The following is a 27,279-nucleotide window of genomic DNA, read 5'->3' as shown; positions in this document are numbered from 1 at the left end:
TCAGCTAAAAGTGGTGTAAGGGATCATGTCATACACAATCTCATCATTTTGTTAGAGAAATGACCGGAAGTAGTACTCTTCCTAAGACATCATTCAGGGCCATATATAAACATGGGTGGAAATGCTGAGGCAGCACATACCAGTCTTAGAGTCTTAGCTAGCTGCCTCTAGACTAATGCCATCTTCAGGTCTGCATCCTACCTTTTTTAATTTTCAGTATGAAACATAGCATGTATACAAAAGAATGTGTATAATTTAGATATACATTTTAAGAAATAATAAAATGAATACCTTTTTTCACATTTCACACAGAAAGAGAAACCTAAGATATTCCTGTACCTTTGACGCTATGTACCCCTACTCAAATATAGCCCTTTCTCTTCCCTCTAGAGGTCATGATGATGTGGTTTTGGAATATAGGTAAGGTTAGGTGGGGTGTGGTCCGGAGCCTACGACCAAGAAAGAATTCTTGAGATGTCTTTGGTGCAAAATGGTGGCTTTATTAAAGCACGAGGACAGGACCCCAGGGCAAAAAGAGCTGCTGCACCGGGGTTTGTGAGGGATGACCGATTATATACTATGGGGTTGGGGGAGGTAAGGAAAAAGGGAGGTTTTCAAAACAACTTTCATATGCTAAAGAGGATTGACCTACAAGATACCAGAGGCCTTGCCATTGTCAAATTAAGGTTGTTTTCCCTTCTAGCAAGGTATTAACATTAAGATAGTTGGGAGATTGCTGGAAGAATGTCACACAAGTCCCACCCAGGAGTGGGGGGTGGAGGGAAAGTTGCAGGGTGTCAGTTTACGCTTTGTTTTCGGCTAGCCTTCTGCTCCTTCATCAGTGACTTAGATTTTGTCATCATCATTTTCTTGCTCTTGTATATGTTTTACCACATATGTATCTAAATAGTATGCTGTTTAGTTTTGCCTGTTTTTATATTTCATTTAATATAATCATACAGCTTACATTTTTATGCAACTTGATTTATTCTTATTGTTCAGTGTTTTGTTTTTCACATCCATTCTAGTTGAATTAACATTAGCTCATTCATTTTCTCTGCTGTCTACTATTTGCTCATCTTTCCTTTTGTTAAAAAATGTAATTATTTTATCCTCATTCTTGAGTTATGATTTTGAAGTTATGCAATTCTCAGTTAACATTCCTTCCCTTTTTTTTCATTTTTTTAATTAATTATTATTATATTTTTAACATTCCTTCTTTAGAGAAAATATTTCACTCTCTTCTGATTTCCATTGGCACTGTCAGGAAACTCACTGTCAATCTGCTTTTCCTTTGTATGTAATCTTTTCTTTCTCTGGCTGCTAAAGTTTTCTGTTTGTTTTTGATATTTTATTTGCTGCAAGGTGTAAATTAAAATTTTTTTTTTTCCTTGAGTTTGTTGTTTTCCATGAATTTGAAGATTGGTGTCTCCCATTAATTCTATTGAATCTCTAACAATATCTATTGAACTATTGCCTCTTTCAAGACTCCCCATTATCTTGTTGGGAGCCCCAGTTAGATTTCTCCTTTCATTCTCACTCTATTTTCCATGCCTCTCAACCTCCATATCATGTTTTGCATCCCATTTAATCTTCCCACAGATATCAAGTGGACTAATTCCCTTCAGCTAGGTCCAATCTCTTGTTTACCACAAACTATTAAGGTTCTGTTTTCCCAATTTGTACTATATGTATTTTTAATTTCTAGAAATTCCTTTTGCTTATATTTTAAATTTTCATGTTGTTTTGAGTTTCTTATTCTTTGATTATACATTCAAGTCCCTCTTTTATTTTTCAAACATATTAAACATTCATATTCTATATCTTACAATGTCAGCATCTGTATTCTTTTGTGGATCTGATTTTGTAGCTTTTTCTTCCTACTGGCTCTCACTTAGGATATTTTTTTCTCATTTGTTTAGCAGAATTCTTCTGTTATGAGTCCACTTTCCATGGAAATTTATGAGAATTTCTTGATACCTGGGGTAAAAATCCCTCCAGAGACAGTTTGAGATTGTTTCTCCTAGGAGAAGACTGTGCTGACAGTCTTCAGCACACCAACACACTGGAATCACAGAAGTCCCAATGTAACCTAAAACATGAGAGGATTTTTAAAGAGTTCTTACAATTTTGATCTTGCAGGAGCCACCTTTAAACCAAATTTTCAATTTGAAGTTTTGCAGCCCACACAAGTTTGAAATTGTAAGGGAGACATGTTTTCTTTTTCATCCATAATTAAGGCTAACATGGACACTTACCCCCACCATTGCCCTCCAGTTGTTTTCTAGTTCACAAATTAAGAGCATCACTTTTTGTTTGTCCTAAGTTACAGTTTGGCCCTGACTTTTTCTGCTCTCTCGGGTGTGTATAAGCCATTAGAAATCAGGCTCTAGGCCACGAGGGACCAGCAGAAACATTGAAAACAGCCACCACCCTACAGGTTAGTTTGTCCTTATGAATCTCTGCTTTGTTGTCATTTTTGATCCTGAAGAAATTTACTTATTTTGACACCAGTTCAGTTGTTCATCTTTTGTTTTCTCATATCCCTGTCCAGTATGTTTAAATGTACTATACGGTGAGAGTTTTTTCTCAACATCTTGTTATCCATACTGCAGAAATGGAAAACTCCTGTCTGATTCTTTTAGATGCTGCCTTCCTTAAATAATAGCCATTTCATTTGCAGTGACTTCTAGAATAAAGCTAGAAGATTTATACAAGTTTATAAAAAGTAAAGTTTTTAAAAATATTTATAATTTTCAATGAAAATTCTGCTTTAATACTTGAAGATGATTAATAATTATTAGAACTGACTCATGCTTACACCTTCACAGCTGCTGTTCTGGGCCTTAAAAGATTTCTTCAAGGCATATCACATGATCATCTTATAAGCAGGCCAGCAGAAATTTCTAAGTTAATTACAGTTTGGCAGAGTGTATCCAAAACCTCTTATCTGAACAGTGAACCCAATAATTTAATCAGTCTGTCTGTTGATTAATCACGTTCTAATCCATCTGATATCAGCTCTGAAAAAGCTCTTCATCTGTTCCTTGTAAAACTTATCTCTGTGAATGCACAGCTGCTGTGAGCTATTGGTATTAATAACTTGAATAGGAGACAGAACACAATGGATTCTCAAAGCCGGCAGAAAAAAGTTTGAACTCCTTAAAACAGTCATTCAGGACTCTCTAATCTGACCCAACTCTACAATCTTCCCATCCTCATTTCCTGTTGCTTTCTCAACTTCAGCCCATGTACTAGTTAAGGCCAGGTGCCTGAACTCTTCTATTTTGACTGTTCTGAAGCTGATGAGCTGATGAATGAATAAATATGTATTTATCAAATACCACATGCCAGATATGTACTATTTCACTTACAGTCCTACAACCTCTCTGTCATATAGTGAAGCATATAGTGAAGCCAGTTTGACACATGAGAAAGTCAAAGAGCAAAACAAACTACTTTTTGGTGTCCTGTTTACAAAGTTACAAGCTCTTTGAAAAAGGGCAAGAGGAAAGACAAAAGGCTACACAAGTCTGTGATTGAATATTTTACTAGTATGACATAAATAAAATTCAAAAAATTAATCTCCATACTTGAGCAGTGTGAGATACCAAATCCTCTAGATGTTTGACACTAAGAGGTGGGGGACGTTTGATCCAAAGTGAGCACTAGAGAGTATGTGAGTGTCCTTCCTTGACATATAGGAGACATTCAGTATATGCAGTTTCTATTCATTGTTCCCCTCTTTAAGCCCAGTCGGGTTGTAAATGGTTTTTCTATTCATTCTAGAACACACCATGTTGTTTGTTTTTCCTTTTACTTCTACTCTCTTACCCTTCACACACAGGGTATCCATCATGTTAGTTCAGCCAGGCTGTCTGTGTGGACAGTCTTCAGCACACCAACACCCTGGAATCACAGAATTCCCAACATAACCTAAAACATGAGAGGATTTTTAGAGTTCTTACAATTTTGATCTTGCAAGGTTTGGGGCCACAGGAATAGGAAATGGGTTGTCATGGTTAATTCAAGACAGTGGAAAGTTCATTTCATTACATGATAATAATTTTGTCCATATTGCATCCACTTTCCTGGTTAATTAAACTGTATCAGTGTCCATATGATATTTTCTTCTAAGCTTTCTAAGATGAACCGTGCAAAGACTAGTCCCGGTATAGCAGATTCTTTAAGACTCCTTTAAAACTATTTGCTTAGCTCTCAATTACTCCATCTTTGTTTATAGGAGAATATATATGAATCCTAATTAATGCCACCCTGCTAAATATTGTTAATCAGACAAGGGGTGAATATCAAACCCAAGTTAAGCCCATCAGAGTCTCTACCACCCGGGTAAAATTGGGCCTGAGAGATTACAAGATTTGAGCCTAACTATGCCTAGACCTTATAACCTGGAACCTGTCAGGGGCCTATGGTTCTATCATATGAACTTGGACTGTAACAGAGGAAGCCCTCTATAGAAAGAGGGAAGAATGAAGAGCTATGCAAATAGAAACAGAGAAAAGAGAGAAACATTTTGAAATGCATTTCCTTCCTGTTATGGGGATTATTCCTTTTCCTTAAAGTAAATACCACATTCCACTTAGAAAAAAAAATTTTTTTTTTAAGATTTTATTTATTTATTTGACAGAGAGAGAATGAGAGAGCACATGAGAGGGGGGAGGGTCAGAGGGAGAAGCAGACTCCCTGCCGAGCAGGGACCCCGATGTGGGACTCGATCCAGGGACTCCAGGATCATGACCTGAGCCGAAGGCAGTCGCTTAACCAACTGAGCCACCCAGGCGCCCCGAAAAAAAATTTTTTTAACTTGCTTAAATTGACTTGTTTTTCTTGCAACTAAAATCAGTGCTAATTGGTATCACCTGCATCAAATGTTAAGCGGTCACTAATATTATTCATATCACATATATGCACCTGAATTCTAGTCTCATCTCTAAAGCTTACTAGAGCTGGGCAGCAGGGGACAAGTCCCTTTAATTTCTCTAAGCCCCAGTTTTAGTATTAGCAGCATGATGACAGAATCATGAAGATCACATAAAATGATGTAGGTGAAAGGTCTGTGCTATAAAAATCTAAACTATTATTTTTTCTGCATTTCGATGCCACTATTTCTCTGATAATTTATCTTGTATTTCTAGATTACACTGTTACTTGTGTTTACTGTGTTTTCCATGTGGGTAGACAGATTTAAAGTTCCTGATGACAAAGGGGTAACTTTCATCACAATTTCAGGTTTTTGAGTGCTATCTTTATATAAGACCCTAAGATGGAAAAATTGATGTGTTAAGAACCAATTCTCATCCTACCATTCCGTCCCCCCAAAACAACCAAGTAGAGATTATTCTGACCATAACATTTATTTTGGGGAGTAATCAAATATTAATATACTTAGTTCATGAGGAAAATAAAATGTTAGAGAGTTCTTTCATAATAGTGGAGTTGCACTGGAAACTGGGCCACTGTTGAATTTTATTTTACTTTTTGTTATTCCCAGGGTAGCCGTATGCCAGATTTATAATGATAGAACCATATTATGTAACAGTATATTTGTTGTTAGATTTATTTACAAAATGATTCTCCTCTACTCTGGAATAATGTATATAAATTCCAGTCATACAGGTATATTTTAGAAGACAGTTTGTCATGCAATACATTTAATTTTTGAAATTCTAGCTTATAAGACTGATTAATTAAAAGATTTGTTTGACAGAAACAACCAGTTTACAGCAGGATTTTGGAAATTAAAAAAGGGAACAACTTACCCCTAAGATTTAAGTGACAGGTTTTCGGGTAAACCGATACAACTTTCTCTGTAGTTCATAACAATATGCACTATGATACCATAAAGTTCATTAAACAGCTTTCTCATTTTACCAATGTGTTTCTACAGTTCAGCAGTAAAACTTCTTTAAAATTATATATCAAGAATACTTTTAGAATCATCCTTGCTCCACCATCCCCAATTCTAACCCAGCATCCACTCTCCTTAATTATTTTTAATTATTCTCTTACTTATATTTGGTCACATAAATATGTTTCACTAAACAGCGTGTTGTGTTGTTTGTTTTAGGTATCATATTCTATATATTTTTCCACAGCTTGCTCTTTTCACTCAACAAATTTTAAGTTAATCTGTTGTGGTACGGTAGCCGCGGCTCACTCTGAAAATTTTAGTTTTCATTTTCATTCCGCTTTTTTGGATCCCAGTTCTTTTCCTAGCCTCTTACCAAGACATCTCTGCAAAGTTTCTTCTTCTGTTCACTGAGGCCATTGTGACTATCTCGATCTGGTGGTAACCATGGAAACCTGATAGGTTTTTTTTTTCTAGGATAAGAGAGGTCAAGTAACTGAACTTAAACAAGCAAATATAATCAGCCTGTTTACCATTTAAATCTCTTTACTAATGCTGAAAAATCACTAGCATCACTTCAAATGTTAAGAGGTCACTAACGCTCAATTTTATAATGGTAGTTACAATATCACGTAAAGCAGAGATATTACCTAACATTTCCCTATCTATAAACATCAATTTTTAAAAATCTGTATATTGTTAATGCATTGAAGATTAGGACTATGGTAATTCATCTTCTTTGTTATAGAGGATGAATTCATTTGTTCTAAGTATTCTGAATATGTTTATTTTGTTATATTAACTCCCTTAAGCAATGCTAATATAATTTAGCTATTAAATATTAAAGCAAAATATTATCTTATAAAATCATGCTCAAATTCTAGTATTCCCAGGTCAAAAGCTTTAGTAACTTATTGCCCAATTATTGAAGCTCTAACTCTATAATCATATAACCCAGGATAATTGGTTGTATCCATTTTCATTCATCTTCCACTTAATTTAACAATTCTAAGAAGTCTTAAGTCAGTGGAGAAGGTTTTTTTGACAAAGTAGAAAATATGAATGAATTTGGGAAAGCCTAGAATAAAATTTCTATTACTGATTCATCACTGGGTGACAATCTTGGAATCTGGGCACTTTTGTTGAATTTGGAATATGATGAATTTTTAAATTGCTAGGATGGCAACAATTGACTCACTGATAGTTGACAAGCTCTACACAGTAGGCATATGTAGTTTGGGCAGTTGTTCAGGATCTTTTTTCTTTGCTTGAGTTAAGGAGAGAGAAAACTGACCTGTTTAGAGAAACACTGCCTGTCATAAATTAACATAAAGGAATAAGCAACCCCTATTATAAAGTAGATGAAATTTCCCTTTGATTTGCCTTGTACTTCCTGTTTGATCTTTGTTAAGATCATTGAAAATTCTCCCGTGGTATATTTACAGTTTAATACCAGATAATGGAAGAGAAAAATAAAACAACTGTAACATTAAAATTAAACTGAAGTCACAGTACACAAAGGAAAAATCTCTAATGGCAAAATTTTAGGTTTTGAGTTACCTACCACTAAAGTGGGGCATTTTAAGAAAGAAGCATTTGCTTGACTGTCCTCCAATTAAATCTTGTCAATTTATTGGCCCTTTGGCCATTGTGAGTTGTTGACCTAATTGTTATGAGGAGGGTTATTGTGAAAAAGCATATGGCTTAGAATTACTGGACCATTGAGATTTTCCTTACTCCATATGGGTGCAATTCTTCCATTCTGTGTCTTTTTTATTTTATGATATTCAAAAAAATCCTAAACATACTTTGAAGATGTGGGCTCTGCCTCCTAGAGGGTGGATACAAGAAGCAACTATAGTTGGTTAAGATCCTAATAAATTCATCAGCTAAGAAATCCCATAGGTAGCCATGGACCAGGTTAGAACTCACATCCACCTGACCCAGAGAACCCTAGAGTCAGATTGTATTTGAATGAGGCCATTGTGTTTGGATCCTAGAGATTGGATAAACCCAGCAAGTAAGGACCAACAGTCAGGGAGATCTTAGAAGCTACAGGGTGATGAAGTTCAAGCATACTTCCTGTCATCGAGGCTCTGCAGTAGGCTGAGATGGCTGAGATGGCTGAGATGGGGAGAGGTGGAGTAATGGACAACCTGTGTCAAGCACACAAGTTCCAGGATCTAGCTGTAGTTGGTGGCGGGGAGCTGTATTCAGAGAAGGGGTCCCTGAGCTATCAGGGGAAGCAAAGGAAGTCCCCCATTCTAGAGTAACAGACGGGTAGGAAAGGATCTAAGCAAAGAACCAGTACCTGAAATTTGAATGTAAGCCCAAACCCACATGTTTGTTCAGCAACAGTATAAAGCCAGCAATAAATCCTGTATAGTTCCCATCCCTCAGGACAAGACCCATTCTAATGCCTACGATCTTGCTCTAGGCTTCTTTAAAAAAACATTATTTGAACACCTACTAAAGGCCAGGCTAGAAGCTGGGCATGTAATAGCAAACAAGATAGTGTCTTCTCTTCCATACCTTACAGTCTAGTGGAAGGTTCAGACCAGAATATAGATAGTCACAATGCAGGATGTTAAGAATGCCAGTTGGGGAAGGTATATATTGTGATGGTGGCATGAGTCAGAGCAGCTTATTAAGACTTGATGATGTTGGAGAGATCGAAAGATTTCTCAAAGGGGCTGAAGTGTAAGCTAAGACCTGAAGAATGGGCAGGTACAGGAATGCTGCTAACATGTTCCATTCAGTAAGCAGGAGGTGCCATTAAACTATAAAATGATCATTTAAAATAGGTGCCCCTTCATTTGTGGAACTGCTCAATGCCAGGGCACATGAATTGATGAACTGAAAGAGGACTCCGTTAACTTCCTTGGCCAAGTGTTCCTATGCAGAGCACAACCTGTGGCCTAGAATGGATTTATCTAGGTGAAAGGCTTTTAGGGTAGGGGGTAGAGTAGAGGAAATGAGGACCTCAAAGCTTAAAGAGTGTGGCTCTTGAAAATTGGAGTATGGAAGGAAACCAGCTTTACTTGTTCATAGAATTGTCTCCTCAGACCATGGCAGCACAAGAGTACCTACCTGGGGAAGCTGCACAGAAGCCACCTGCAGGGATGCAGAGCATGCATTGAAGCATTTGCCAAGACAGAAATTTGACCCACTAGGCTCAAGCTTCCTGCAGTGACTCTACTTGTCATTTTACCCATTATAAGATTGTGGAACACTGTTTGACTATAGCAAATCAAAGTAAGGCTGGTGGTGTTGCCCACAATTACAATAGAAGTGGAATGGCTTAATTAGTAAAACATTAACTAGCAGGATTCCTATAAGTTAAAATGTACATATTTAAGGAGGTATATTGTAACATTTATACCATTTATTTTATCATATACTAATTCGAATGTAAAAGTGAATGTAAATTGCCAGAAATTAACATGCAATGTGAAGAAAAGTCCTTTCATCCTCTGCAACTGTAGCATTTGGCAGATTCAGGAATAAATAATCTTTTGTGGCAAGGGTATGCCTTATCAAACATATGCAGATCAGCACTAATTAATGCTAATTAAGGTTTCCTGTCTATCTAGTTGGAAAAACGTCCAAATGTTATGAAATCCAGTTAGTATGCCTATTACGCTAATTGTTTTATATGGGGTGGTTCTTAATTAAAATATGTAAATTGACCTTAATTGCTATATACTAATGGGGGTTCATGTTATCTCACTAAAAGTGACAAGATGGTGAGGAGGGGTACTTAAATGACTAATTCTGATAAATCCTTAACTAAATGACCTTTACTCAAAATTAATTTTAATTGGAAGTTGGCTAAAGAAACATTTTTCTTCTTTGTTTCTTTTTAGTTTTTAGTAACGTCAGAATGTTACTCTTCTTTGTTAATACAGCTTTAGAAGCAGTTGTGCATTGTTAATTACACTTAACAAGCAAGTTAATTTGACTGTTTACTGTTTATAGTTATCAGGAAGTTATTGATATCCTCATTTCAGTCTTGGGAGAAATGAGTTCTCATTGAATGTGAATTTATAGTTAGAATCCTATAGGTAAGTTGAGCGACCCAGTTAGTTTGTTAGAGTATGTGTTGAAGTTTGATGAGCAAGTAGTACTAATATGTACTCCTTGGATGATTTACATTGGAATTACCTTTTAAGAAAAATATTTTTTTTCTTTACAAAACATTAGCTTTTATTGGAATTAAAAAGCTCATTGAAGGTGTTTGGATTAAATAGACTGAAATGATATTCTTACATTTTACTTATCAAGTTTTTATTTAATTGCAAACAAATTAAAATATGTATGCCCAAACCAGTGTAAATTAATTTACATATTTTTATTTTTTTTACTATGCTAACCTTGCAATTACAGGAAGTAATTTAAATAAAGCTAACAAATATTTTACTCTTTCATTTGGAAGTAGTTTATGTTCATGTGTAATTTAAAATATATTTTTAAAATCCTTCTATAAAAATGTGAGAAAGGACTTGGTAAAATATTGTCATATGGAAATGAGCATAGAATAAAGATTGTAGTTTTTCTTTGTCAGAAGGAGACCCAATATCTTTACTCTTTTATCAGGACATTGTGACAAATGTTTCGCCTAGAATCATCCGAGGGACTACCTCTGGCCCCATGTATGGCCCTGGACAAAGCTCCTTCCTGAATATTGAGCTCATCAGTGAAAAAACGGCTGCATATTGGTGTCAAAGTGTCACTGAACTAAAAGCTGACTTTCCAGACAATGTAAGTGTGATTTAACGTCTAAAACAAAAGAATTGGCATAAGTTGGTGAATGTTTATTTAAACATCCAATTCATAGGCTTATAAATATTAATGTGTATAATATATTTTATTAAAGAATCTGCCAGTTGCTTTGCTGATGCATAGATAAAAAAGAAAGAAAAGCTCAAGAACTCATAAAAATCTGCACAATGTGAGGCTTTGTTATAAATGGGTGCCATGCAGATGGAAGAAGTATCTACATAAGCAGGAGGAAGAGAAATAAAATACTCATTTTATTGAGTTGATTTTCACTGGATGTGGCTAGTATTTATGAAGGTGATGACCTTAGGAAGAAATTACAGACTATAAATCATTTTAAATATAAACCTGAGGCAGAAGCAGAATCTCTTCATATATCGAGTATTTATATTTTTTCAGTGGGAAATAATTTACCAAATAATTTTAATACATTTATACTGAATGAGTCACTGTTTTTTATAAAACCCTTTCTTTAAAAGTACTGTGAACAAAGATTACATATATTTCATTTCTTTATGTTGCCGGTAGTTTTTTAACCTATGGATGGTATTTTCTCTTCAATATATGGTTAGAGTTGTCCTTGATGTCATTCATTCATTTTTTTTCTCCTTCCCTCACCTCAGTGCACATACGCGTGTACATACACACGTGCGCACACACACACACACACACACTCATTCCCCCTGCCCCCCTTACTTTCTCTCTCAGAGCTGGTGATGAATGGAGATTGAGGTTTGAGCCATGTGTGTCTTTATTTGTAGAAAAGATTCAAAGACAAATTGGAATGGTTTAAGTATTCCAATGATAAATATTTTAAAATCTATTGAAATTTGTGGATGTTTTCCCACAAACCAATACATTAGAAAATCTTACAGAGGGACTTTTGTTATCATACTATTGTCTAACCCATCAAGCTTTGTTTTTGTTTTTTATGTTTTAGAAAATCCTAATTGTTTCAAAGTTTTCTTACATTGAAGCAAAATTTAGGCACATAGAATATAATTAATCTTTCTCAAGTCAAACCTTCAGATATGAAGGGTACTATTAAGATCCATATGAAACCTATAGCATCTGTTCATTAGGAATCTTTCACTTTCTGAAAATGATGTTGCAAATCATCTCTGTGTTCACATTATACAATCAACTCTAATAACAATTATGTTGAGCTATTTGTTTTTGAAAGGATCCAAATCTTGTGTGAAGCTTTTCTCAGAATGACAAGGACAAAAAGTGGGTCAACCATAAGAAGAATTTTATACATATACATATATATATATATTTAAGATTTTATTTATTTGTCAGAGAGAGTGAGAGCACAAGCAGGGGGGAGTGGCAGGCAGAGAGAGAAGCAGGCTCCCTACTGAGCAAGGAATCTGATGCGGGACTTGATCCCAGGACCCTGGAATCATGACCTGAGCCGAAGGCAGATGCTAAACCGACTGAGCCACCCAGGCATCCCTATTAATATATTTCTAAACATGGTCTACAGGTTTAAGTATTATACTAGGTACTGAACACGCAATAACATAATAACCATAAACTTGAGCTCTTATAAGATTAAGAACTGTTATAAATGCCTTATATATTTTAACACTCAGTCTTTAAACAATCTTATAAGGTAAGTACTATTACTTTCCCCATTTCACAGAGAGAAAACCGAGAGGAAACACAGAAGTTAAGTAGCATGCCCAGGGTTACACAGCTATTACAGTGGTTCCTCCCTCATCCACAACTACAGTTTCCGTGGTTTTAGTTACCGGCAGTCAACCACGGTCTGAAAGCAGATGATCCTCCTTCTGATGTATTGTGGGAAAGTCAGCCATTGTTTAAAGCTATGTCACAGTGCTTATGTTATTCCCCTCACTTCATCTCATCACATAGGCACTTTATCATCTTACATCATCACGAGAAAAGTAAAGACAGTACAATATGGTATTTTGAGAGAGAGAGAGAAAGATCACATTCACACAGCTTTTACTACAGTATGTTGTTATAATTGTTCTATTTTATTATTAGTTATTATTGTTAATCACTTATTGTGCCTAATTTATAAACTAAACCTTTATCGTAGGTATGTATGTATAGGAAAAAGCATAGTATGAGAGGATTCAGTGCTACCCTTAGTTTCAGGTATCCACTGGGGGTCTTAGAACATATTCCCCATGGATCAGGGGGGTTATTATATACAGTGAATCCAGAATTTGAACTTGAAACTTGCTTTTAGCATCTGTGCTCCTAATGATAGTGTTCTCTAATGTACTTACTGCAGTATCATTTCAGGCCTTTAAAATTTCAATATTACTTTTTAATGCAACATAAGAATAGTATGAAATATAATTTCCCCAAATATTGCTTCTATAGTATTTAGATACACCAATGTATCTGAAAAAACATCATTTTTCCTGGAACAGAACTCCCACCAATGGCTTGTCTTAAGTTCTGTCTACCCTCTTCTGGGCAGGAGTGAGATGTTAAATAATGGCCTCCAAGAAATGACTGTAAGTAGACAAGAAAGCTGAGATGAAACCTTCGCTTTGTGATTCCACAGTCAAGTAGAAAGAGGCACATTTCAATGTTCTTTTCAATTTCCCTGGAAACAATTTTCTTCTCCTATAATGCTTTTTCTTCTGAGAAAACAATGCTTGCATTTCTTGATTCTAATTCTTTCACCATTTAGATTATACTCATTATTCTTTTTCTATATTCTTAGAACTAATTTCTAACGTTTTTATTCCCCATATCAAAGATAACATTTTAAATACAATTAAAATGGCATTCCCGTTTGAACCCATAGAAATAATGTGTTGCACCTAGATATTGCCATGCTGAGAGTAGAATATCCCCCACTGTTTTGGAATTACTCTGATGCCAAACCCAATGAGCTGAATGAAAGAAGGTGACCCTTCATTTTCCAAGTTTAATTATCACTCTCACTGGAGTTTTCCCACATCATTCTCGAGTGTGTGGCTGCCACCTTTAATGACAGGGATCAGATAATTCAACCCACTGTGGCAGCTTCTAAGCAAGGGCTAACTTTTCTGAAAAAGAAATTATCCTGGGGGTTGTGGGGAAAGGGATGTGGGTCAGCTGATATCAGCAGCTAGTATCTCTCTTTCCATAGAGAATAGGCACCAGTTGGCCATGAACTGGAGAAGACAGCTGGAAGAACATCTTGAATATAAAGGCATTGAGACCCCTGACATATATTGTAAGGGCTTGTTTCTTAACTATCACAGAGTTACACCAAAGCTTACACTTATACTAGACTTCTGCCCAGCTTTCAAGGTTTCCTTTTATTTATCTGTGAATTAAATTTGGCACACTGATCATTGTAGTGACAATTATTACTAACTAAGAGGCTTTTTTTTGTTCCTAAGCTGAGATTTTGCAATGCTTATTATGAAATGTACTGTATAATTAGGGCTTACAGAAATCAATTTTAAGTGAATCCTTTCATTCTCACTGCAAAAGCCTTAGAAACCGTATATTTTAGGCTTCGAAAAAAATTTTTTTACCAAAAAAATACATGCTGCATTTTGTGTGAATACACTGAATTAGCAAACAAAGACTGACATTTTCTATCATTTGTGGCAGCTAAAGTAAGAGTTAGGCAAAAGATAGGGATTCAGCATTGAATTAGCTGGTGAAGATAGAAAAGGGAGTGATGGCTTTGTTAGAGAAATTAATAAAGGAAGAACAATTGATATGTAAATATACTTCTATTACAATACACCTCATTCTACTGAAACCCTTTCTCAGTTCATTACTGAGAAATCAGCATTGCGCACATTAAGTTCAAAATGATTCCAAAGAAGTTGTTCTTCATCAGCATTCCTGAAAGTGTTTTCCTGACCAATAGCCACTAAATACAGAGTTCTTAACCCTACGTGTGTGCCATGGACTCCTTATATACCCATGTGAAGCCTAAAAGCCTTTCTTCAGAATGTTTTTGAATGTGTAAAACCCAATTCAATAGTTTGCAAAGGATTCCCATTGTATTAAAATAGAATGCTCAACTCATTTTAAAGAATATGATATAGTAACTCATGTTCCTCTTTAATAAGTCACTAAAAACACAGGTTCATGGCAGATCGAATAACTGTTGCAATTTTGACATATAATGGTGACTATCAGTGACACAGTGAGATGTCTGTGACAACTCTGTGGTGATTTTCTGTGGCTTCCATTGGTGCAAAGTTACAGATATTGATAGTGCTACTGTGGTTTGTTGTATTCATGAGGAAACACTAAATTTCAGCAGAGGTTAGTGAAAATAAAGGTCTAATTTTTTCCCATCCAAGTTCTTGAATTTCCTGCATTCTGTCAAGAATTCTATGGACCTCAGAATAAGAACCTATGTCCAGTGGTTCTCAGTTCTGGGTGCATCTAGAATCACTTGGGGAGCTTCAGAAAAGGTTTTTATGGTTAGACCCTGTCCTAGTTCAGTCATTTCAGAAATTCTGGCATGGATACAATGAGTATACATCGGTGTGTGTGTGTGTGTGTGTGTTGTGTGTATTTTTTTTATAAACTTCATCAATTAATTCTACTGCATATAAAACCAGCATCATTCATAACCCTTGACGTACATCATTAAATATTTATAAAAGTCCCGTATCAGAACTTGAGAGCCTTTTTTAGGTGCTAGGAACTGTGGGCTTCATGTATCTGTGAAGCAGAGTTTTTCCTCAGTTTAGAGATGAGGAAACTGACTTTTTGAAATATTGCATTGCACAAGGCACTGTGTCACACAGCTAGTAAGTGAAGTCACTGGAACTGAAAATCTTCCCATTACTTGGCTCTAAAGAACCTGAGGAATTAAGAGTAATATGTTATTTCAGTCCTCCCTTACCCACCCACTCAGAGGGTCAATTATATTGAGCTCTCTTAACCACAGACTCTCAAATAGAAAACAAAATCTTTTTATTGGACAAAGAAAGAAGTCTGTCATCAGCCAACCATTATTTTGTCATTAGTCCCAGCACAGGACATTTTTATAGCTCAATACTTACTGCTTTGCAGGAATGTAGCTGACTTTAGAAAACAATGTCAGTGACTCAGTGTGGACCTTGGTTTGAACTGTTACCGGGTCCCATCTTAAGTTCTGTATTTGAAAACAGGGAGTCAAGACATTCAGCTGGATCTATGTATCCTCTAAGCAAGGAGGAATGCTCACTGCTTATTCAGTGGATGTTCATCACCCTATAACTCTTTCAGTCTTCTTATGGGCACTATGAAGGCTGACTCAGCGGAAGCAGGCTTTCTTTTCTTTGGATTATTTATAATTAAGTCTCACTCATTAGGAATAAGGGGATTTTGTTACCTCCTCCTCAATCTATTTAGAAAGATAAAATTTAGTAACAGATAAAACTATAATATATATGTTGCCAGGCCAACAATGACCAGTACAGGGTTGTTATTTTTACTTTCATTTTTTATTAAACTATTGCTTTCTTATCACAGAGCTTATAAAGCATAAACATCACCTTGGCCCTTTCCCCCTCATGTCCTGAAGAGGATATTTACCAACAGAAATGTAAGCATCCCTGCACTGGAGGGGTTCCTCCTTTGCTTCCTCTGGAATTTTTTAACCTTGTCAAGTCTCTGTTTCTGTCAATTTCTACACATTCCCATGTTGATTTATTTATTTTTTTTAATATTTATCTGACAGAGAGATATATAGAGAGAGGGACCACAAGCAGGGGGAGTGGGAAAGGGAGAAGCAGGCTTCCCGCGGAGCAGGGAGTCGGATGTGGGGCTTGATCCCAGGACCCTGGGATCATGACCTAATCTGAAGACAGACGCTTAACGACTGAGCCACCCAGGTGCCCCCCCCATGTTGATTTATTTTAAATAAATTAAGAAACTGCTAGAGCAGGTATTGAAGGGAAGGCTAGTATATCCCCAGGAAACTCCTTCCTTCTTTCCACCATGAATTCTAGAGGACATAGATACTTCCCAACCTCCCTTCTTTGCTGAAATCCAGGACAGTTATCTGATGACATTACTTTATTGATTTTTTAAAAAATATCTAGTCTACAAAAAATAAAATAAAATGAATCATAATAGTAATGGAAATTTAAAAAGTTAGGGTGGATGGAGGTAAAACAGTCCATATCCAATTATCCTAACAAATATCTGTTTTCATTTTCCTAGACTTGATAGAGTCTAAGAACTAAAGGCATGAGGTTTTAGGTCAGAATGGGTTTGAATTTCAGCGTGTCCTCTGACTTGCTATTTATTGGCACTCTCAACCTCAACTTCCTCATCTGTGCAATGACAATAACTATTCTCAGAGGTTGTACAGATTAAATGAGATATTATATGTAACATGTTTGGTACATTGCAGTTATTCACCATTATAAATTATATTGCATAGGATACCTTTATACATTTAGCTTTTATTCCTACTTAAAATAATAATTAGTTTCCATAAAATATTCTGAGAGAGGGATTTGGTAAGTCAAAGGTAACAGCATGTTTAGAGCTCTTGAAGTATATTGCCAGTTGATTTTCAAAGCATTTTTGAACAATTCACATAAAAGTCAGTATTTTAGAAATAATTACCAACTAAAAAATTAAAAGCTAACTCACTATACTTTTTAGTGATTCTTCTGAACTTGAGTTTATTATATGTCATATAGAATGTAAAGTCTGATTCTTCGTTCAATGTTGTATTCATTATACTTCTGTGCTTTAATATCATTCATTCTTTTGACTTAGTTTCCAATTAAAACAAGACTTAAATAATGAGTTATTTTCTTAGTATCAGCATAGAAACAAAGAAAATTTAAAATATGTTTGATTCCACAAAGCAAGAATAGCCAAAATGAATCAGAATACATAATGTAGCTCATAGTTCTGTGATTAGTTTCTGGCTCCATGTAGCCAATTTTTTTTTTTTTTTTGAGATAAGATATTCCTAGTTTCTTAAAAGAAAACATTAGCTGCAGTTTAGATGGAGTAATGGGGACTGGATTTACCATCCCAACTGAAACAGCAACATAAAAAAAAAAAACTTATAAAATATATGAAAAAACAGTTTTTAAGACCTGGAACATCAGTCAATAACGATAGTAGTCACTGAGAGATGGAAAACTTAGTAAATGAGCTCCACCATTGCTCAAGAAGGTTTCCAGGCCACATTGCAGGGAGCAGAACCCAGGGATCTGAGTGGAGGAGACAGAAGTGAAAGTCCAGAGAGACCAAGATAGCTAGAATTCACAAGACAGAGCACCAGGAAGCAGAGAGCTACATAACAGAGCGTATTCCAGAGACTGGCAGAAGGTCTCTCTTGAGTATTCATCAGAGTACAGATCAGCTCATGCATGTGAGTGAATTATGAGGGACTGCAGAAAGAACTTTCTGAATGGATTAGAGGGACTAGTACTCAGTTCTTAAATGGATCTGGGAATAATGACTCTTCCTGCTAGCCAGACTGGAAAGCCCTATGTTTCACAATTAGCCATAGGGTGAGCACTGCTTTAGTCATGCCCAACAAACCTTAAAAGCAAGAAAGGATCAAAATATCTCCAAGTGACTTAACTGCAACTCAGAACAAAATTCAAGAATATAGGAATACAAAAATATCTAGGACCAAATAAGATAAACTTCACAGTGTCTGGCATTCAATTAAAAATTACCTATCAAAGAGGGAGACAAACCATGAGAGACTTTTTTTTTAAGATTTTATTTATTTATTTGACAGAGAGAGACAGTGAGAGAGGGAACACAAGCAGGGGGGAGCTGGAGAGGGAAAGACTCTTAACTATGGGAAACAAGTTGAGGGTTGCTGGAGGGGAGGTGGGTTGGGGGATGGGGTAATTGAGTTCTGGGCATTAAGGAGGGCACATGATGTGATGAGCACTGGGTGTTATACACAACTGATGAATTGTTGAACACTACCTCTGAAACTAATGATAAACTATGTGTTGGTTAATTGAATTTCAATTTAAAAAATTACGTATCATGTAAGAAAGTAGGAAAATATAACCCAAAATAAGAGGAAAATCAATCAATTAAAACTGCCAGAACTGATGAGATGTTAAAATTGCAGGTAAATGCATTAAAGTGTCATTACAACTATATTCCACATGTTCAAAAACTAAGAGATGGAACATAGATAAAAACAAACAAACAAACAAACAAACAAAACCCCACTAAACCAGACTTCCAGAATGAAAACTGCAATGAATAAGATGAAAAATACACTGGTAGTTTTTTTTTGTTTTTTTTTTAAGATTTTATTTATTTGCGAGAGAGACAATGAGAGACAGAGAGCATGAGAGGGAGGAAGGTCAGAGGGAGAAGCAGACTCCCTGCCGAGCAGGGAGCCCGATGCGGGACTCGATCCCGGGACTCCAGGATCATGACCTGAGCCGAAGGCAGTCGCTTAACCAACTGAGCCACCCAGGCGCCCCTACACTGGTAGTTATTAACAGCATATTAGGCATTGCAGAAAAAATGGTAAGTCAACTTAAAGATGTAGCAATAAAAACTATCTAAAGTAGAATGCATGTGGGGGTGGGGGGTGTTGGGGAGTGGGGAGTAAACATACTGTTAATGAGCTAGGGACAACTTCAAGTGGCCTAATATGTACTGAATTTTCAAAGTTTGAAGAAAAAAATGGCCCCAATTTTCCCAGTTTTTCATAAAACTACAAGCCTTCCCACCTGCCAAACAAACAAACAAACAAACCAAGAAACTTGAGCCCCTGGCATAAGAAACATGAAGAAAATTACACCAAGGAATACATCATAATCAAATTAATCAAACCAATGATAAAGAGAAAATTCTAAAAGTAAAGACAAAAAGCCTGTTCCATACAGAAGAATAAATAGAAAGTTTATTGTTTCGATTTGTTGTCAGATATTGTTGTCCCTACTACCATTATTAGTAGGGAAGCAAGCTAGAAGACAACAACTTTCAAGTGCTGAAACAAAAAACATGACAACTGTTAATCTAGATTTCAAAATTCAACAACATATCTCTCAAAAATACAGATGTGTATTTTTCAAACGGAAAAAGACAAAGAATTCATCACTGAGGGATTGGCACCACAGGAAATATTTTTTAAAATGTTTTAGTCAGAAAGTAAAATGATGCTAGGTCGAAATATGGATCTACACAAAGGAATGAAGAGTACCAGAATTTGTAACCATAAATAACTTTTATTTAATTCACTTTATAAGAGAATTGGTTGTTTAAACAAAAATATAAAACAGTCTGTGGTTTATAAAATATATACATTTTGTATTGTAATAGTACAAAATTTGTGAGGAAGAAATGGAAGTATACTACTGTAAGCTTCTAACACTTTATGTAAAGTTTTTTTAATCACTTGAAGGTACACTGATAACTTAAAGATGTATGCTCTAAGCTCTATACAACCAGTAAAATAATACTTGAGAATTATAGTTAAAAAGCAACAATAGAGGTATAAAATAGAGTCATACAGAGTACTCAAACAAAAGAAGACAGAAAAGAAAGGCTATAAAAAGAGACAATGCAAATAGAAACCCTGTAGTAAGATGATAGCGTTAAACCTAACCATATCAAAATCACATTAAATGTAAATGGTCTAAACATCCCCAATTAAAAGGCAGAGATTTTCAGATTGGATGAAAAAGCATGACTCAACTATATATACTGCTTACAAGAAAAACAATTTTAAATAAGAAGACAGAAATAGGAGAAAATTGAAGCAATGGAAAAAGATGTACCATGATAACTCTAATCAAATAAAATCTTATAATATTAATAGCAAAGTAGATATCAAATCAAAGATTATTACCAGGGACAAAAAGGACCATTTTATAATGATGAAATGGTCTATCCATCCAGAAATGATAGCAGTCCTAAGGTTTATGTACTTAGTAACAAAATTTTAAGATACATGAAGCAAAAACTGATAGAACAGGAAGAAGCAATAAAAAAACTCAGAACCACAGTTGATTCCCATACCTACCAGTAAATAATTAATAAAACAATGGAGTGAGGCTATTCAAAATTTGAAAAATGCTATCAACTTATCTAATTGACATCTATAGGACATGCCATCCAATGGCAACAGAATACACAGTCTTTTCAAATACATCCATACCATTTACTAAAATAGGCCATATTCTGTGCAACAGAAGAAGTCTTAATAATTTTAAAGAATTCAGTTCATCCAAGGTATGTATTCTGACCACAACAGGCATGTATTTGGAAAATCCCCAAAATATTTAAAAAATAAATAATACATCTAAACAATCTTTGAATAAAGGAAAAAATCATAGGAGAAATTAAAATTATTTTGAATTGAATGAAAATTAAAATATAAAATATTAAAATTTGTGGTATGTCATAAAAGCATTACTAGTAGGGAAATTTATAGCATCAAATACATATATCCGAAATGAAGAAAGGTCTCAAATAATTATTGCAACTTCCACCTCTAAATACTAGAATAAGAAGAACAAACTAAACTCAAAGTAAATAAAATAAGGATATAATGAAGATCAGTGGAGGAAGTTAGTAAGATAGCAAGAAAAAATAATAGAGAATATCAAAGAAAGTAAAGCTTTGCAAAATTCCTTGCAAGAACAACTGAAATTGATAAAACAGCCAGATTGATGAAGAAAAAAGGAAAGAAGAAACACAAATTATCAATATAGGAAATGAGAGAAGTAGCACCACTGCAGATTCTATGGATATTAAAAGAAAAACTATAGAATATTATCAACAATTTTATGCAAATAAACTGGTCAGATTCCTTGAAAGACACAAAGTATCAAAGCTTACTCAAGAAGCAATAGATAATGTTAAAGAAATTGAATTTATAGTTCCAAACCTTTCCATGAAGAAAACTGCAGACGCAGATGGCTTCACAAGTAGATTCTACCAACCATTTATGAAAGAATAATGCCAATTCTACACACACTCATTTAGAAAAATAATACAGAGGGAATACTTCCCAACTAAATCTATGGTGCCAACACCCTAGTACCATAACTAAACAAAGACAGGACAGGAAACCTATGGACCATTGTCCTTCATGAACATAGATGCAAAAGTTCTAAACAAAATTTAACAAATATAATCCAATAATATATAAAGATTATAATATACTATGACAAATGAGGTCTATTCCAAAATTCTAAGTAGGTTTAACATTTGAGAATATTGTGATTCACAGAAATGACAAACTAAATAATAGCAACAATGACAACAACAATATAAATTGTGTAATTATCTCCATAAACCAAACAAAAAAAAATTGAAGCAATCTAAATTCCGTTTCTAATTTAAAAGAAATTTCAGCAAACTAAGAATAGAAGGGTAATTCCTTAACCTAGTGAAAAGCAGTAAAAACAAACAAAAAACCCAAAAAACCCATCATAGGTGATGGTGAAAGACTGAATATTTTCTAAGAGAAATAAGATAAGGGTATCTGCTCTCACCACTTCCATTCCACATTGTGCTAAAGTTTCTGTGCTGTTAAATAAGAGAATGACAACAACAACAAAAAAAGATACGCAGATTTCAAAGGAAGAAGTAAAACTGTTTTTTTATTCACAGATGACATGATTGTTTATGTAGAAAATGTGATTAAATGTACCAATAAAAACCACTTTATTTACAAAAGCAGGCAGCTAGCTTACAGGCTGTTGTTTTCAGATTTGATTTTTTTTTTTTTAAAGATTTTATGTATTTATTTGACAGAGAGGTAGGGAGGGAGAGCGCAAGCAGGGGGAGTGGCAGGCAGAGGGAGAAGCAGGCTCCCTGCTCAGCAGGAATGCCGGGCTTTATCCCAGGACTCTGGGATCATGACCTGAGCTGAAGGCAGACAACTGACTGAGCCACCCAGGCGCCTTCAGATTTGATTTTTTTTAAATATTGCATTAAAATAGCGTTGTCTTCATTACCAACTTTTCTTGTACTCTCTTAAATTCTATACCCCAGGAGAATGCCTAACTCACCTCATCCTGGTCATGGCCTGTCAAAATACTACTTTAAATAATAAATGAGTTTATTAGCAAGGCTACAAGACACAAGATCAACTTATAAAAATCAATCATACTTTTTATATGCTGGCAATAGACAATTAGAAACTGAAATAAATATATCATATTAATATATCAATAGCAGCAGACACATAAAATAGGGATAAATCTGACAAAGATGTGAAAGACATGAACTCTGAAAACTACAAAATATTATACTGATAGAAATTAAAGATGACCTAAATAAATGGGAGGCTATACTGTGTTCAATGATTGGAAGAGTTTGTATTGTTAAGATGTCAAGTTTCCCCATACTGATGCAAAGATAATATGTAATCCTAATCAAAATGTTAGCATTATTTTTTTGGTGGAATTTCACAAGCTGATTTTGAAATTCCTATGGAATTTACAGTAGCCAAAACCATTTAAAAAGAACCAGTTTGGAAGTCTAAAACTTTCTCATTTCAAAACATATTTTAAAACTACAGGAAGCAAGATAGGGTGATCCTGGCATAAAAATATACCAATAGATTAATGGAGAACAAGAAGCCCCAGAATAACTGCCTACAACATACTTTTTCTCAAACTCCCCTTTACTTTGTAATTTGTCAGGCTGCCTTTTGGGTAACAATATTGTCTCCTCCATTTGGAAGTACGGCGTGGAACACACTGAACCATGTTGAAAGAGACCCTGGGGATGGTGATGATGCATTGAATTTAAACTCTTTTTTGGTATAAATTAGCTCATGAGAGAGGCAATGGAAACAATTTATAAATTATATATTTTTGTTACATAACCAGACCATGTCATAAAATGAAACCAAGTCCATACTCAAACAGCTGGAGTTTTGTTCAGTAGGCTCACTTACTTAATACCAATTTGGTAATCTCTCATCATTCTGTTTTTGTGGAGAACTCAACTCAAATGCATTCTTCTCCTAAAATATTCAAGAAACCAGGAGAGAGAAAGGATAAAGTAAAACCTTCTACTCTCCTCCCCTTGCCCCCTGCAAGTGCCTAAAATATATATTTTTATCTTAAAGGGCCCATTTAAAAACATCTTAGAAAAAAGCACCAGTTTTTTTATGACAGACTTAAAAGTAGGAGGTAATATAAAGGTTTTTATTTAACATCATAAGGTACTACAATTATATGTGTTGCATTTACTTTGTTACAAACTACTTATCCTATTTTACTTTTGGGGGAGGGATGGGAGCTTGCTGATAGACAACATTTTGCCCCCAGCTTCTTTTTTTGCCACTAGGCATTTTATTCTTTTACATTATACCCTACAGGGAATATTCCAGAGATTTATTTTTAACAAGGAACTCTTTTCATATTTTCCCCTTAAGTCTTTTAAGACATGTACTTGAAAGTATTCTCTTTATTTTTTAAGATAGTTAAAACAAACAAACAAACAAACAACAAAAAAACCCTTAGCGGTGCTGTTTTAAAGGTTTGTAGGCTGTGCTATAATGACTTGTTTTTCATTTTTAACCATTATTTATGGTTGGATAATTGATTCCATTTAAGCAGAATTTGAGGCTGTATCTGAGACCCACAAATAAGATCTAATTAATTGTAAACCACCTGAAAGGAGAATGGTCACAGAGGCCTTGGACAACTAATTTAATGACCAGGCAAACCAAACATTCTTACAAGTGAGGTAAACTTTGATAGAACAAACATGTACAATGAACCCTCCAAATGACTGAAAATTGTATTCTGTGGGATTTATCTTCATTTTAAGAACCAAAGTTATGAAAATATACATTAGAATGAGGGCCATTTTAGTAGGAATAATACATATTTATACAGGCAACTTGCAATTATCCATTTCAGTAACAGGGAAGACAATGAATGGAATTCATCAATAACAATATGATATTTTTACCAGTATCTTCTAGTTTTATACCAAGAGTGCATTTCATAATCATGTTAGAGATAAAAGCAAAGATTAAAAAAAAAAGAACAGAAGAAAAAGAAAAAAGCAAACATCTTTTGGCAATGAGCCTTTTCCCAAGGCAAAGAAGCAAGAATTGAAAAAGGGATTTTAGGAATTCAGAACATAATAACTTATTAATTTTGTATAGCCATTTGTAGTACACAAATTTCTATTTCTCCGTGTTGATCTCATAACTTTGTAAGGAAGGCATGAATATCATCGTCATTTCATACTACAATCTAATAGCTAGATGAAGGTAAGTAATTTCTCAAGGATTTCTCTCAGATTGTAAATGGTAGAATTTCAAATAGAATTTCAAATTGATAACAGAACATCTGACGTATATACACAATAGAAAATCATTATTTCTTAAAAGTCAAGCTTCAGAGTACTCAAAAATGTTCATGTATGATTCGCTTTTTCTTTTCACCTGGATTTTCTTCCCCTTCTGGTGGAGGTGCTAATGAGCAGAGAAATGGTAAAGGTAATCAGCCAGAGGGAAGAGAAGAATCAAAGACCTAGATAATTCACAAACTGGAAAATGAGCTCCTAACTAATCAAGACTGGATTGTAAATAGGATAGAAGGAATTTATGCATCCCTGGTATTGGCCTGAATAGCATTTGTACCCAATCCAAGAAAAGTATTTGTGAATTTCACAGTTGGCTATTTTTTCTCCCTTTGAGATTTTTTTCCTGAACTAATTATCCATTGTATATGTGAAGCAGAGAAGTAACTTACCATTAAAGTCATTTTTGAGGTGGGTATTTCACTTCACATGTTGTTAAAATGCCTGGAGCATTAATAAGGAATGAGTTAACTTTATTAATATAGCTTCTTCAGGGAGTTTCTGATCTATATACTGATCACCCAAAAGGAAATTTTGTGTAATATTTTATTCATGCAAAATTTAGGGAAGTAACTAGATTGACTAATCTTTCCATAATAAATAATTTAATTTAACTTTGTGCTGCTTTTTGCATTTTAATTTCTTCATAATGTGTCCTTTGAAACCCCCAGTATTAAAATGATCAGTGACTGTTTGTGCTTGATTTAGTTTAAATTGTAAATTTAGTTATGGCTCTGGGTTTTCAAAGTACAGGGGAAGGTGCCTTAATGTAGGAAGTGAACACATTTACAGATTGGAAAAGCTATGTGTGTGATCAGTTTTTTTAATGAATTGTTGGAAACAGTGTAGAACTCAACAGAAACAATGACCTATAACACTACATACCAATAATTCTTCTTGTTACCTAGACTACGAATGCACCTCAAATACTTCACATTTCATATACTTTCATACCTATTATTTAACTGCAGAGTTTTGTGTCATGTCTTGATGCAGAGTTGTTGCCTTTGTCTCTGCTTAACACCTTCTACGAATTTCCCAACTCAAACTCAAACAGCCAGGATAGGTGCAGTATGGTTAGATTGTGACTTTGACATTCAGGCAGGACTTCTACTTCTCCTTTGGATGTAGAAAACCAGAGAACTTGCCACTCCCACCCTAACAAGCAGAACAAGTCAGATAAACTGCAAAATTCGGTTTTTAAAAACGTAGAAGAGGGGGACCTGGGTGGCTCAGTCAATAAAGCATCTGACTTTCAGCTCAGGTCATGATCTCAGGGTCCTGGGATCAAGCCCCTTGTCAGGCTCTGCGCTCAGTGGGGAGTCTGTTTGTCCCTCTGCCCCTCCCCCTTGCTTGTATTCTCTGTCTCTCAAATAAATAAATAAAATCTTTAAAAAAATAGCAGAGATCTGAGAATGCAAATTAACCTACATGAACTAAATTCCTGAGAATGAGAAGTTCTTTTTCAGAGAGAAGAAACACATGACTGCTTTGCACCCTGCGGGAATGGTGAGAGGGTAAGGAAGTCATCATAGAGAAACTAGGGAATTTTTTTTTTTTTTGACAGAGAGAGACACAGTGAGAGAGGGAATACAAGCAGGGGGAATGGGAGAGGGAGAAGCAGGCTTCCCGCGGAGCAGGGAGCCCGATGCGGGGCTCGATCCCAGGACCCTGGGATCATGACCTGAGCCGAAGGCAGACGCTTAACGACTGAGCCACCCAGGTGCCCCCGAAACCAGGGAAGTTTTAAAGAACATTTAATGGATGTGTTTGGAGTGGTCTGATGTGTGAAAATATAAGGAGCCCAGACACAGACCTTGTCAGCCTTTAGCAACCAACTCGTTCCCATGTTACTTAATTGAGTAGCCTACCAGATGTGGAGCCAAAGCAGCCTAACAGAGAGAGCCTTCCTAAGGTAAGCACAGCCTTCTCCAGTTACAGGGCAGATCCCTGCTGAAGGCTTGGGCTGCAAGGCATTCTAGGCCTTCGCCGATTGTGCTGCAGTGGCTCTTTTGAAGGTTTAAGGAAGGGAAGCTCAGCAGAAAGATATTCTGAAGCACAGAAAGCCAGTGTGGGACTGCAGAGCCAAGAGAACTCCTTAGCAACACAAAAAGCTGGCAGCTGGTCTGTAAGCAGCAAAAGATACCCCATGGTTTGGAAAGTTGGTGGCTGGCCTAATCGTAGTAAAGAGACTCTGGAGGCTTTCTGTGGCTCAGTTCCCAAGTCCTACTGAAAAGAAGAGTTCTGATTCAGCCATCAAAATGTTTGAAGCCAGGACACCTGGGTGGCTCAGTTGGTTAAGCAACTGCCTTCGGCTCGGGTCATGATCCTGGAGTCCCTGGATCGAGTCC

General features: G+C 35.5%; 1 protein-coding gene across 1 annotated transcript in view; it reads left to right on the top strand.

The window, feature by feature from the left end:
• The window catches only part of DPYD (dihydropyrimidine dehydrogenase), a 799,188-nt gene that overhangs the window by 460,812 nt on the left and 311,097 nt on the right, over positions 1-27,279 (top strand). Inside the window, 1 exon segment of the mRNA XM_021690256.2 lies at positions 10,466-10,630. Within this exon segment, the coding sequence (XP_021545931.1) occupies positions 10,466-10,630 (165 nt within the window).

The sequence above is a fragment of the Neomonachus schauinslandi genome, chromosome 4 (assembly GCF_002201575.2).
Source record: "Neomonachus schauinslandi chromosome 4, ASM220157v2, whole genome shotgun sequence".
Classification (NCBI taxonomy): Eukaryota; Metazoa; Chordata; class Mammalia; order Carnivora; family Phocidae; genus Neomonachus; species Neomonachus schauinslandi.
Note: the sequence above shows the minus strand (reverse complement) of the source record. Positions and strands in the feature narration are given on the sequence as shown.